The 13,825-nt window shown below is 40.7% G+C and overlaps 2 protein-coding genes across 3 annotated transcripts; one reads left to right on the top strand and one right to left on the bottom strand.

Moving 5' to 3' along the window:
• Nucleotides 1-5,007: 5,007 nt before the first annotated feature.
• psme3ip1 (proteasome activator subunit 3 interacting protein 1) lies at nt 5,008-10,188 on the top strand. The gene is made up of 7 exons (XM_085464595.1): nt 5,008-5,084; nt 6,825-6,956; nt 7,048-7,146; nt 8,171-8,292; nt 8,628-8,761; nt 8,898-8,983; nt 9,178-10,188. The coding sequence occupies exons 2-7, from the start codon at nt 6,830-6,832 to the stop codon at nt 9,423-9,425; spliced, it is 816 nt and encodes a 271-aa protein (XP_085320721.1). The 5' UTR covers nt 5,008-5,084; nt 6,825-6,829; the 3' UTR covers nt 9,426-10,188.
• Nucleotides 10,189-11,418: 1,230 nt separating this feature from the next.
• Nucleotides 11,419-13,805, bottom strand: exosc6 (exosome component 6). Of its 2 annotated transcripts, XM_085464598.1 has the most exons (3): nt 13,673-13,805; nt 13,072-13,397; nt 11,419-12,088 (listed from the first exon to the last, which is right to left on the bottom strand). In XM_085464598.1, exons 2-3 carry the CDS (start codon nt 13,347-13,349, stop codon nt 11,542-11,544), a joined length of 825 nt encoding a protein of 274 aa, XP_085320724.1. In that variant the 5' UTR covers nt 13,350-13,397; nt 13,673-13,805; the 3' UTR covers nt 11,419-11,541. The 2 variants fall into 2 exon arrangements, with proteins under 2 accessions (XP_085320724.1, XP_085320723.1); XM_085464597.1 differs by having other exon boundaries at nt 13,072-13,805.
• Between the last annotated feature and the right edge of the window lie 20 nt (nt 13,806-13,825).

Raw genomic sequence — 13,825 nt, forward strand, 5'->3', positions numbered from 1 at the left:
TCTGACCCTTTAACTGAAACGTCTTGAAGAGTGAGATTTGCTGATGAAATGCAAAGGCATTTTCTTTGTCTTCTGTGCGCTTGACAAGAGAGTCACAAGAATTCTGCATGTACTTTTACATTTTACAATCACTGCTAGGTAGATTTTGTTACTTCTGGACAGAACCAGGATTGTTGTTTTCAATTTCCAACCTTTCCAACACACACAGAGAGCTAATTATTGTTAAGCAACAGATTTTAAAAAATACTAGACTTCTTGGACCATTTGTACTTCACCGTACTTCACGCAGGCCATATTATTTTTTAAATACCTCCATTATAAATGCACTAAAAGGTAAGAACACCACAAAACGAGTCCCAGAAGACAACTGAAGGCTACAGGAACCATTCCAAAAAACTTTAATACAATCCAAATAAGTGAGTTATAAGTAAGATTCACCCCAAGACGGTTGTTATTAACCTTAAGTAAAAATACTTAAACCCTTTTTTGTACAAGGCTCTAAATATGTTCATCAGATGAACTTCATTTTCTGACTTTTCCACTTTTTCTGCTTAATTTTCAGCCTTTCGGGTTACCAGTGTGGAGAAAACTGTATTGCTCCTCCAGTGGGTACAATATGAACAAAAAGTGTAATTACAGGTTTTCCTTTTCCATGAAGCTCCAGCTTTCAGCAACACTTTCTGAGAATGTTAGCTGCAATGGCAAAAATCCAATTTTAAGGTGAATAATCCATAATGGAGCCCTGGAGAGGGAGCAAAGAGCAGGGCTCAGGTGCAGGTAGAAAGGCAGAATATTCAACAGGTTCTGTGCTCCCTTTAGGGGCAGCCATTACATCTCTACATTACCGTGCTGGAGAAAGTGACACAATTCTGATGGGCTAAGAAAAGCACTCAGGCAGAGAGGCAGAGCGAGGGAGAGAGGGTGACATAGATAAAGAGACTAAAACAAGAACAGGAGATGGACAGAGCTCAGGAGACGTGAAATAGGGTCACGATGCAGAGACAGAAGAACATGGAGACAGAGGTGCACAAAGGTTGAGCAGTGGACACACAGTTGGCCAGTGTGTATATGCAAACTATAGAATCTTCCTGATTTTCCACAGCATTAGTTTAGGTCTGCACCTCTGTTTCTGTGTGCACTTTGTGTTCACAGCAGCAAATGACTGTATGCAATTGTCACCGTAGCTACCAGCCTATGATTCAGTTTCCACGACAACCCATCCTCTTCTTCATCTGCAGAGAACCTTTCGGTTAGAAACATGTGTGTCTCCAAAGACGAAGAGAGAGGGTGACAGTGAGGCTGCAATGCTCAGAGACCAGCCACATCGGGAAAGTAAACATTTCTAAAGCTATTTCAGGTGTACGCACACCGCCGAGCTCTGGTGGCATAGGATCTGGCTCTTGAGTTATAAATCTAAACTAATGTCTAACATTTGTACAGAAACAGACAGCCAACAAGGGCATGATGCAGAGATTGGCACTGTTGCTTCTGGTCAGCTGGGGCCTTTCTGTTCGGAGTCTGCATGTTCTCCCAGTGAGTGTGTTTGTATTTTATTTATTTATTTATTCATTTATTTATTTATTTGAAAGTCAGGCTGATCAGTAACTGATTGGCCCTGGATGTGGATGGGAAACAGCGTGGTTATGTTGTTGTCTCTGCAAATCTGAAGGATCAGAGTCAAGTTTGTATTATGTTATTTGTTTATGTAAAATAAAAAATGAAATTATTCACAGATGCAGATGGGGAATGAGTAAAAGAAAACAACAGAAAGTGTCATAGCTGTTGGTGGCTTCACTGGAATTTGGCATTCTCTAGAACTCTACTGGAGAGATAAACAACAATCATGCAACACATATTCTTTCACCTGGTGATGGAGACTTCAAAATACAGATATTTTGTTGGGTTGGATTCAGGTGACTATCAAGACCACAGCGTGTGATTCACATCATTTGGATACTCATCAAACCACTCTCAACAAGATATGAATGTTTCATCTTAGGGAAAAGGTTATCTCTCCCTACAGCTGTGTATTGACCTGCAGTGACCCTTCCCAAACACAAGTGGATCCAAACCACAGCATAACAGGGCCACCACATGCCCTCACTGCAGGGGTCAGATGTTCTTCTTTTTCCTTTAATTCCTTTTACTGTATTTAGAACTACTGGATTTTTTTAAAGCCTACACAGATTATTATGCATACAAGTATTAATATCAATATTGATCTGATGCCAAATCTACTGTAATGTAAACAGAATTTTACTTTTACATCTGTAAAAATCTTTCAATACATTTAATAAATTAAAAGTGGCAGATAAATAACATAAAGTCTTTTGCTCCAGCTGGGAAAATACACACAGGTATTGCCACTTTGGTGGAATGATAACATATCTGTTGTCTATCAGGCGGACCATTTTCTCAAAGGATTCGTTACTCGCCGTGCTCACTGGACACCGAATGAAATGCAATTGCATTGGTGATTTCAGTGCGTCTTTGTGATGTGGACGGATACACAGACGCGCGCTGTAGCCTACAGGCTCGCTATTATGGACGCCTGAGTTGATGCTGGATGATTCACGTTAGCATTTCATTGTTTTTCTTCGCATTCATGAATTAATTCTGCTGTAATTTGTGCAGTTTGAATACATTGTGTTGCTTTGTGTTGCAAACACACGGCACTCGTTGCATTTGATTTCTTCTTTATTACTTTCCGTAATTTAGATGTTGATCCGCTTTGAGGGGCAAGCTCTTCATCCTCTGCAGTGACTTTCTGTAGTGGCATTTAAATTTCGTTGTATATTTGTGTCCAGACTGCATCTAAGAAACTTGAAGCTGCGTGCTGCAGGGAACAGCGGCGATCGGTACATGTACACACGTGGTGCTACATTGATTTTAGGGAGCGTCTGATTTCCTGTTGTTTTGAGTTTTAACAGTCGGAGCGATGCTCGTTAAATAGCGGAAGGCCAAATTAAAATACAAATAATTGGGCAGCCCTACTTTTATTTAGTCTGTACAAAATCTTTTTCTTTTTTTTCATGCTTGCATACGTTTACTAGCTGCTGCCTTATCGTTGCAGTCGAAACATCAAAACTGATACAAATCCCAACACCCATAAGTGGTGAACTGTTCCTTTAAAATATGACTGAGCTTTTAGCATTAATCTCCATGGTGCAATGCATTTTATCACAGGACCTGACAACATGTTGATAATATAAATAAATAATAACCTCGCTGCATTTGTGGAAGCATGTATAATTACTAAAAGGCACTGAAAGGCTCACTCCCCAGCTGATTGGTAAAAACAGCACATCAGACTGACTAATCAACCCACAAGAACATTTGGGTTTCAGTTATGTGCATGCGTTTTGAACAAACAACAGTTATTTTAGAGACACTATGGCTGAGGCCATTACTTTCATTGGACTGGGACAGAATATATTGTCTTGTAATTTCAGTTTTTCAGCTTAGCAATCATCAATAGTTACTATTTTGGTCGTAGTGCATCATTAAATGAGGAATCATTTATAATATCTGACTTAACTTCGATATAATGTAACCCTCAGCTGAATAAAACCATTGGAATGGTTTTCTTTTCTTTCTTTAGGTTTTATTTATATAGCACCAATATACAACATCAGTGCCCTTAAGGAGCTTAGAGATCTTAAAGTAAATGCCCTACTTTATTAGAGATAAAACTCCAACAATCGCATGATCCCCCTGATTAAGCACTTGATATGGCTGGAAGGAAGAACTTCCTTTTAAAAGCAACTGACTTCTAGGAAAACCAGGCTCAGCGACGGGCAAACACTTACTGCAGCAGGTTAGGCTGTCAGTGGTTGGACTATTAAACCGGAACAAATTTTCAAAATATAAAAGTGATTCTAAAAATAAGTTATGCTTGAAAAATTGTGTTTGCATGATGTGAGGCCAGTGATGTCATCCACTGGCTTTTGAAGTCACGTGTAAGAAGCTGCAAACCTCGTGTTATACTTATCATCCTTTTTGCTTTTTGAAAGCAGATGTCACAAGAACGGGTTGGATCTGACTGTGAAACTGAAGGTTACTTCATGGCACTGTACAGTCATGTGATAGCAACTTGCCAATCCGTAAAGCATAACATGCTTCTGGACAAAAATGGGAACCATTTATTACAAATGAAACTACATGTTTCCTACATTTGTCCAGCAACACTTGAAACTATCCGTGAAACTTTAAACTAGCCAAGAAAGTGTTTGCAGAGGGAAAGAATTAAGTGAGTGGAGGATCATTTTTCTTTAAACTGGACTTTGCTTTAGCAACACAGGAGGCTGTAGCCTGTGGGCGCCGCTTGCTAAACGTACACATTCCATCATCTGGAATCTGTCACTTAAATCGAAAAGGCACTTCAAGAGGTCATCGTGAACAAGACGAACGAGTAAAATAAATTACCATCTACCCTTAAAATGTAGCTGAACAGTCCTCCAGAGATACCTTTGGACCTCATTAATGGATTTTAGGCGCCATCTTGTGATCAATTTAGTAACTGCTTACAATCTTATTTTTATGGGTTTACTTATACTCATTAGTTAATCTGAGAAGGCAAACTTACAGGGAAGGTCGAATATATACAACTTTGTACTGTATATTCACGGTTTTATCTGCAAATGTAATTTATTTGAAAAGCTTTAGTCTTTTGTTATTTTCATGTTTATTCCGTCTTGTTTTGAGTATTGTTTGTTTAGACCTCTATTTATTTGAGGTTTTGGTTTGTTTATTTTTTCTGGAAAATGGAACTACAAATGGTGCGTATAATTAAGGGACTCTTTAATTATACGCGCAAGAAGCACACGATGTAGATATAATTAATAATTGACAACAACTGTGTCTACTAATAAATCTAGGTCATCGGTAATATTCGGTAGGCCTTTTCTGTTAAAAAATAAATAGAAATAATCTATTAACATAATGAAAACAGAGCAGCGTGCGTTTAACAACAAAAAAGTGAGTCGGAACTTAATTCGAACGCCGTATTTCGCGACGAGCCGTCTTCAGCGTGACACAAAGATCATTAAACTGGAGCGCTAATTTAGCGAGAAGCCTGGATCTTGGTAAGGTTTATCCACATACAGGTCTTTAATCTTGATACGAGGCAGTCCTAAACTAAAGACTTCTTGGTCATGCATCTGAAAATGTTTCTTTTCAGACTTGACATGATGTTCTGTTGCTCTTAAAGATTATTTTTAACGCTAACGAAGCTAACGTTAGCCGCGGCTTTGCAACGCACAAGGCATCTGCGAGTTCAGAGTTTGCTGCTCTGCTATATAGGCAAGAGGTCAGGCGTGTGAGTGTTTCCTTTCATCTTTGTGTGTCCACAGCTTTAAGGGACTAACTTTGTGTAGCGGCTGGCGTTGTTCTCGCTGTTGTGTGTAACAGTGAGTGAATCATCAGGGCCCATTATAAACCAAATGCTTCGGTCAGTTAAGCAGATCTCTCACTTAATTCACTCGTCACCTTATTTCACGTCAGTTAAAGTTTTAAAATGGCTTCAATCTTCATATTCATCAGAGGGCTAAATAAAACCACGCAGATCGGTACAGCTTAGTCGAAATATTGTGCAGTGGTGTTGTCCAGCTGTTGCACTTGTTATTATTGCTTTGTATGTGATGAACTGATAAAAATAACAGGCTTAATACTATCTGCTGTAATGCCAACCAATGAAAGCTGTCACGTGATGGCCGTTTTCATCTTTTGTACCTTATTTTTAAAGTCACCAAAATATTTTGCAGGAAGTGTGCAAGCCAGTAAATTGATTTGTCAGGAAACGTGGCAAAATAAACTATCGTGAGACCTGTTATGACACGTGGTTTGGAGATGTCGACAACAAAAACACAGGAGGCAGTGCTGGATGTGGCAGAGTTGAAGATGTTAATATTTTTACTGGGAGTGACCATGAGGGACAGGATTAGAAATGAGTATGTCCGAGGGATCGATCAGGCTGAGCGGTTTGGAGACTAAGTTAGCTGGGCAAACAAGACTTGGATGGTTTTTACATATGCAGAGGAGGGAAAGTGCATATTTTCAAAAGATGTTGACGATAGAGCTGCCAGGCAGGAGGGAAAGAGGAAGGGCACAGAGAAGATTCATGGATTTCATGAAGGAGAACATGCACAGGGTTAGTGTGACAGAAGAGGTTGCAAAGCATAGGGTGAGTGGGAGGCATATGATCTGATGTGGCGACCCCTAAAGGGCACAGCTGGAACAAGTAGTAATTGTTTTTGTTTTATTTTTTTAATGCAGAGATGGACATTTCATCAGAAACCTGTTCTAGTGATGCCATTGTGTTGTACAGTACCATGTCACATTTATTCAGCAGACTGTAACCTCAGGTGGTTGTAAACAATTAACACTTGTAAGTATTGGGAATACGCAGTAGTCAGCTACAAAGTCTTTTAAGGGTTTTGCTTATTTTAATGGAATAGACTTATTTTTTGCTGAGCTATGTCAAGAATCAATTAATATTCTGTGTTCTTTGAGGAAAACCCAGAGGTACTGATTGAGCAGTCACTTGTAAATGGTCTGTGTCCAGTGCGGAGATGGGACAACACATTTTAGAATGGTATTCAGAGCTTCTGTGTGGCTGTAGAGCAGGTCGTCTAATCTGAAGGTTGGTGGTTCGATCCCCGACTGCTCCAGTCTGCATACCAAAATTCTAGGGCAAGACACTAACCGAGAATTGCTCTCCAATGCGTCCATTGGAGTGTGAATGTTACACAGAAAGCACTTTGAGTGCTCAGAGTAGAAAAGCGCAATATAAGAGTCGGCCAATTTCTGTGTTTTATGTTGCGCAGTTGTAATGGAAGGAGCAGAAGGAACAGGTGTCGACCTCAGCAGGAAGTTTGTGTCTGAAGCAGAGCTTGATGAGAGGAGGAAAAAGAGACAGGAGGAATGGGAGAAAATCAGAAAACCTGACGACCCAGAGGGTAAGAACACATATCCAAAACTATACAAAACCTCTAAAGGATGTCCCACTGTGCATGTAACCCCTTTATATTTGTCCTTTGTACTTCTCAGAGGTCCCAGAGGAGGAGTATGACCCACGCTCCCTCTTTGAGCGGCTGCAGGAACAGAAAGACAAGAAACAAGAAGAATATGAGGAGCAGTTTAAATTCAGTAGGTCTTTGTGGGTGTTGCTCCACTTTTCATTAGGGTTTGAATGAACACTTTTCTTCTGTAATTCTGTGATGTAAGAGATAATGAATAATGTATTATCAGCAGTATGTGTCAGTACACTTTAATATTCAGTTTCTAAAGGTTGTTTTTGAACAGCTTCATAGCAAATGTAACTTAAGCTTTTTAGAGCACAAGCCACCATTTTTAGACATCATTAAGGTCCACTTATTAATCCAAGTCCGAATCAGCCTTAAAATTGTCTTTGGCTCTTGAGGAAACTTTGTAAAGTCTGTAGATTTAATCTTGAAGAGTTTATCAGAGTTCCAGTGGTGTGAAACTTTGTGCCCCTTCCTGATTTTCTTGTACGTTTGTCACTCGTAAATGTTTCAGATCATTAAACAAATTGAAATATTAGACAAAGATAACACAAGTAAACACAAAATGCAGTTTTTAAATGAAGGTGTTTATTATTAGGGGGGCAAAAATCCAAACCTACATTGACCTGTGTGGAAAAGGAGATTAAAGTGGAGTAGATCAAAGGATCCTTAAAAGCCAGACATCACACTGTGATCCAAGGAAATTCAGGAAAACTCTTTCACACCACTGTATGTCAGGTTGGGAATTGAGGTTCTTCTCCCAACAAAATAATGGGAATAACTACTCCCATAATTTGGTGCTTTTAATTCTGATGAAATTCAAGATTTCAAAAATGTCTTCACAACTTGGAAGCAATGATTACATTAAGGGAAACATTGAAATTTATTCTCCTGCTTCGAGTATCAGACAACTTACCCCCAGTTTTTACGTAGAGCTTATTTGGAAAAGCTCTCTTCAGTTTTTTCATTTATAATTCCATATTCAACATTTTTGCAAGTGATGTTAGATTTTTGTTTTCAGTGCTTCCTCAGATGACGCTACTTTGTGTGTTTGTGCAGTTTTTATGGCAGATTGTCTCTGGTTTGTTTTCGGGGAAATGCAGTCACTCTCTTGTCATGTGTTTGAGAGTATGTTTCTATGGTAACAGAGAACATGGTGAGGGGATTGGATGAGGATGAGAGCAGTTTCTTGGACGAGGTCTCCCGGCAACAGTGTCTGGTGGAGAAACAACGCAGGGACGAGGAGAAAAAGGAGCTGTTGGAATACAGAATATCCTTCATATTCAAACAGGGCACTTGCACGGTTGAGATTGGAGTCGTAGAAGCCAGCATGCAAACATAAAACCAGAATGAGAGTTGCATTTAAGTTTGCGTTATATTAAAATCAATAGCAATTCGAACTCTCATTCAAATACGAACTGCCTCCACAGCAAGATTTCTACTTCTGAGGTTGAGTTTTACATTCATATTCTTACTAGTTTGAGTAAAGCTTTCCAGTCTGCTCTCTGGTGTCTCCCTTCAGTTTTTAATCCCCCACTTTTCCACGCTAGGACCCCATAAGGAGTTTTTTTTTTTTTTTTTTTCACCTTAACTGTGTAGCTTCACAGCGCTCTAGTGAAGCAAGCATCTGCAGAGAGCCGCAAAGAGCCTGAAAAGAAGGTGGCACCTAAAGGGGTGGAGCACAGGACCAGCCACCTGTCACAGGCCCATTTATTAGTTGGAGCTGTAAAGAGACGCAAGTATGCACATGAACATGACCGACAGAGTTTGTTGATAATTGCCACACTCAGGAATTTCACAAAATTGCTGATATAAAAATATTAATTGGATCAGCTTTAAGTCTTGTTTTTCTAATCTCTTTGTTCTCTCTCCAAGTTCCTCACAATCAGACAGCAGTAAGAAACAGAAAGTGGAAATCACGGCAACAACAGCAACGACAGGAAATGGAGAAAAACACACAGGTGGGCAGCAGCCAGAAAAACACATTAATATGCAGCTCATATAATATACAGTGGAGTTTGTTCCCTGTGAGCCTGTTAAAAAGTGGAAATGGATGCAGATTCAGTGGACCACTCTTACTCTCTTTCCTACAGTTCAAATCACTGTGACTGTTGTATGTTGGCACAAGGTCTTACACTTAAGTTATGCTTTCCAGAAGAGGGGGGCGGAGCAGGAGCCAAAGATCAACAGACCGTCCCTGGCGTCACTGCAAAGCCGCCCTCAGCCGCCTTGAGCTCCGGCCAAGGCGTACTACACTTGCCGTCGGCGGCCGTGTGTGTCGGTGTTTTACCAGGACTCTGCGTTTATTCCGGCAGCAGCGACTCTGACAGCAGCTCGGACAGCGAAGGTAGCGTGGACGCAATTATGTCGCCGTACCCACGGCACAACAGGGCCTACAGATAGACATACAGCAGCATCCACACACAAACTGACGCATGTTGGCAGCAATTAGAAAAGGTGACCTCACATAACACATGCACACACAAACTGATTAAAGTCATTTATAGAGGCGTATCTGCAGGTAACAGGAGTTATTGTCAAGTAAGTCGTACACCTGCAATACACAGCAAGCAAACATTTTATGAATTCCTGTTGTTTTCACAGCTGTGAGTTTAACTGTTGCTCTTCGTCATCAAAGTTCAGCCCAGTGATACAACCCTAATAAACCAACTTTAAACTCTATTATGAGCTAAATCTGTGTATCTATTTGTGTTGTTTTGCAATTGTGGCACCCAAACATGACGCCTCCACCCTTCCTTCCCTCAATTGCATGTCACGCAGTTTAAGCCGAGCAACCAATCCCGCACTGCCTACCCTGATGACATCCTGCCCCCCCTACACTCCCTTCCCAACCCAAGCCGCAACGGCTGCAAGCTGTGCTATTGGCTGAGGGAACAGTGATTGACAGCTGTGGAGCAAGGAAGAGACTGCTTTAGACTGTCACATGACTCACACCTTTTAGCTATCTGCAGCAGAGGAGTGAGAGCAGGACTGCGTTTGGGTTGAATGCCGAGTCTGTTTGGATTGAAAAATTCTGTTTTTATTTGTGTGAAGTAATGTATGTTTGTTTAAAAGTTGCGTTATTCTGGGAAGATACTGGACTGTTTATTGCTGTCTCAGACTTTGGGGCGTCTGAGAAGAAATAAATAAAGAGATTTCCCTGTGTTGTGCCGTGTTTTACTTTGGAGTTTCTGAGAGTACAACAGAAACATTATATTTACAGGAAGTTTTAAAAAATGGCTCACGTTTAGGAAATGGGCATGATTATTCCTTTTAATTTGGTGCCTCTAAAGAGTGTAAATGTCTGTTTTTCTGAGAGGTTATAGGAAAAGAGACAGGGATTCATCTAGATTTGATGTTTTGGGGGCCTCAGCCCCAGTCACAATATCATGCATAATATTAATATTAATGGTAAGCAACTCTCTTCACATTTAACAGTTGGGTACACATAACAATTTTAACTTCCAAAGCAGCTTAACTAGTGGAATGACCTGTTGCAGTGACTAAGAATAATTCTGAATAAATAATGAATATAACACACCAGTTTAAGGGTGGACACTAGTTATCAAATATGAATCAAAGGGTCGATAATGTTGACCAGAATTTTCCAAAGTTAAAGTAAGAATTTTGCGAGGAGAAAGGAGAAACATGCTTTACATTGTTTCAGTCTGTTATGAATGGGATGTCACCAAAGTTCATGCATGTGAAGGCAGACAAGCTAATACTTTTGGCAATACAGTGCATGAAAGAGGTGGTCTAAAATAACATGCATATTTAACAATTGATTAGTTTGACAGGCAGGGAATAATCTAATGTAAATCTATGAGGCTCTAGCTTTTTCAATAAAGTGTTTTCTATTTTTATTCTGTATTGTAGATGATTACCATATCTGTGTCACCAAACGTAACTTTGTTTCTTACATTTTAAGCCAGCAACATGTGACAACTTCTGCATGTAGAAGGCAGAGATAGGTCTCTATGATGCCCTGCAATAACTAAGCTCTTTTTGGCAAACGCTCTCTTGGTGCCAAAAAAATAACACAAAGTTTGGTACTCGGGATTGTGGCCCTGGGTATGACCCGTGGACATGATTTAGGGTTCATCAATGAAAACCAAAATAAAAGAGGGTTGTATAATTGTGTAATTAATGGTTGTGTAATTCTGTTTGTGACAGAAGGTGTTGACAAACTTTTTGTGACCAAATCCATCTGTAATTATATTGCATATATTGCTTTTATGAGGCTATTTGCACTGCCAGAGTGCACCTACTAAAAATATACCAGTTGAACAATTTCTCTCCAGTGTTGTGGGAAGCATTTAGTTTCAAATCCTGGGAAGAATATACATTAAATATAGTCCGTTAAATAATTTAATGAGGAAATGCAAAGAGGCGAGTCTCAGTTCATTTTTTCTTTTAATATATGAACTAATACCACACATGGAAAAATAGATCAAGTTCTTTAGTAACGATTGGAAATGATCTACAGGAAAGACTATAAACGGAGGAGTTCGTGGTTCACTCAGCTCTCTGATTGTGATGGCGCAGCTTTGCGCACAGCCTTTGTCAGGGCATGCTGGATAACTGGGTACAGTTTATAGCATCCCTCAATGCAGGTCCTCACTCCAGCGGTTAGAGTCTCTTCAGTCATTTCTCCATCAGACTGTAGTCCAGAAATCTGGTTCAGGCTTGGGAGGAATGCGACAGTCAGACCACCCTGGTTCTCACAGCTTACCGAGTTCCAGCAGTTTTCCTCCATGTAGGAGGGGTCAACCACATAGGAGGTGCCATCCTGGCGCATGGAGCAACCGAGGACCAGATCATACATTTCGATCCCCGCATCTGCAAGCGCAAGAGAGGCGCATGTGACGGCATGGGCCAGAACTGAACCGCTGTTCTCAAGAACCATCACGTTGACCTCGATCTGAGAGCGAGGGTATTTGTGGAGACATATGGCAGGCTGCAGGCTCTCATGTAACATCAGGGAAAAGTCCTTGTCCTGACTCCCTTGAATCCAGGAGCCCCTCTCCGGGCAGGAAAATGGAGCAAAGCGCATGTCGGTAGTCAATCTGGACACAGAGAAAAACAGTTGTGGTTGAGTCTTTTTTTTTCTAAACTGTCACAGATATCAGTGTCCACTTCAAACTGAATGCTTTATTGGTATACCCACATAAGCTCAGTTTTCAAACTAACTATGGTACTAAATAATAGTTCACAGTGAGAAGTAATACAAAAACTCTTTTCAAACACAAGGAGTTGCCTCTTTGTGCACATTTATGACTTATGGATATGTCAAAAAGGCAGCACGGTGGTTAGCACTGTTGCTGCACAGCAAGAAGGTCCTGAGTTCAATTCCAACATCAGGCCGGGGTCTTTCTGTGTGGAGTTTGCATGTTCTCCCCGTGTTTGCGTGGGTTCCCTCCGGGTACTCCGGCTTCCTCCCACCGTCCAAAGACATGCAGCTTGAGGGGATAGGTTAATTGGAAAATCCAAATTGCCATTAGGTGTGAATGTGCGAGTGAATGTGAGCGCGAATTGTTGTCTGTCCCTATGTGTTAGCCCTGCGACAGACTGGCGACCTGTCCAGGGTGTACCCCGCCTCTCGCCCTATGACAGCTGGGATAGGCTCCAGCGCCCCCCGCGACCCTGAAAAGAATAAGCGGAAGCGAATGGATGGGTGGATATGTCAAAAAGCGTTTTAATCCCTTTAAAAAAACAAACAAAAAAAACCCCCCAACAACAACAAAAAAGTGCTGCATTTGGATTAAGTCAATAATGTCTCCAGCAATTGTTTTGGGCAAAAGTTAAAATTCTGTTGCATTTCAATTGTTTATGTGGTTTATTAAAGTTTAGACTAGTTTTCACGCATGTGTAGTTCAGAACAGTGGGGGAAATAATAAAAAAGTCCAAAAATTCTGCTATCCATGTAAGACACAGCAGGCTGTATTTTTATTATGACTTCACAGTTTAATCAGCAGAAAACGATTTCTTTGTTTGTTGTGTTGTTAGAACAGTCAATATGCTTAAAGATTTAAACAAACAAACTCCATACCTTCCACATTTCATATTCGTCTCATCCTTCCGGTCTGTTTCTCTGGGGCCGTAAACGCAGCACATCAGCTTGGTGTTTCCAGCCTCCAAGTACGCGGAGCCTTTAGCTTGGCTCACCAGGCCACAGCGGACGAAAACGGGCCGCACGTCGACCTGATCCCGTCGCCGACCGTCCGCTCTGGGCCCCTTCGAGGGCAGAACCGCCGCCGGATCGCACGAAAAGAGAGACGGGCTCTGAGACACTTCTGGACCACGAACACGTTTGGTGTCAGTCGGCATGTTGAAGTAAATGAACCAAGCAACCGGTCCCGCACGAAATCTCTTCCCCTAGAAACATAGCATGCTGGAGAAATTCTTCCGCTAATATACGTACACTGAAGGATATTACATCAGAAATGCGAAATATCGAGTACGTACGGATGCATCAATATTTCATCATTATTACTAGTCAGTTCGTATGCCATAAAATAACAGTCACAAAAAAGTGATACATGTTATTAATCAAGGACAGAATAAAATCATTTCTTTTAAAAAAAATGTAAATAGATAAATAATAACATTAGTTTAAAAAGTTAGAGTACTTAAAACAAAAGCTGGCATACATTGGGCTTGCGGACTTTTCTCACATTTCTCTACATCAACTAACATATTTAAAAACGACAACAAAAATCTGAGCTGACACCGTTTAAGTTGCATCAGCCAAAGCACAGAGGTTCGTGTCGCTGCCGTGGCGGGCTCGGTTAAGAAGGACAGTA

This window comes from Copadichromis virginalis, linkage group LG7, assembly GCF_057382275.1.
Source record: "Copadichromis virginalis isolate Kocher_CV1m ecotype Utaka linkage group LG7, C_Virginalis_male_GT1.1, whole genome shotgun sequence".
NCBI lineage: Eukaryota > Metazoa > Chordata > Actinopteri > Cichliformes > Cichlidae > Copadichromis > Copadichromis virginalis.

Excerpts from the sequence above, each read along its gene's own strand:
- exosc6 (XM_085464598.1), bottom strand. The coding sequence starts at position 13,349 with ATGCCGACTGACACCAAACGTGTTCGTGGTCCAGAAGTGTCTCAGAGC. Across the intron at positions 12,089-13,071 it reads ACGAATATGAAATGTGGAAG|ATTGACTACCGACATGCGCT; the intron begins GTATGGAGTTTG and ends CTCTGTGTCCAG.
- psme3ip1 (XM_085464595.1), top strand. The coding sequence starts at position 6,830 with ATGGAAGGAGCAGAAGGAACAGGTGTCGACCTCAGCAGGAAGTTTGTG. Across the intron at positions 8,293-8,627 it reads AGGAGCTGTTGGAATACAGA|AGCGCTCTAGTGAAGCAAGC; the intron begins ATATCCTTCATA and ends GTGTAGCTTCAC. Across the intron at positions 8,762-8,897 it reads GGAGCTGTAAAGAGACGCAA|TTCCTCACAATCAGACAGCA; the intron begins GTATGCACATGA and ends TCTCTCTCCAAG.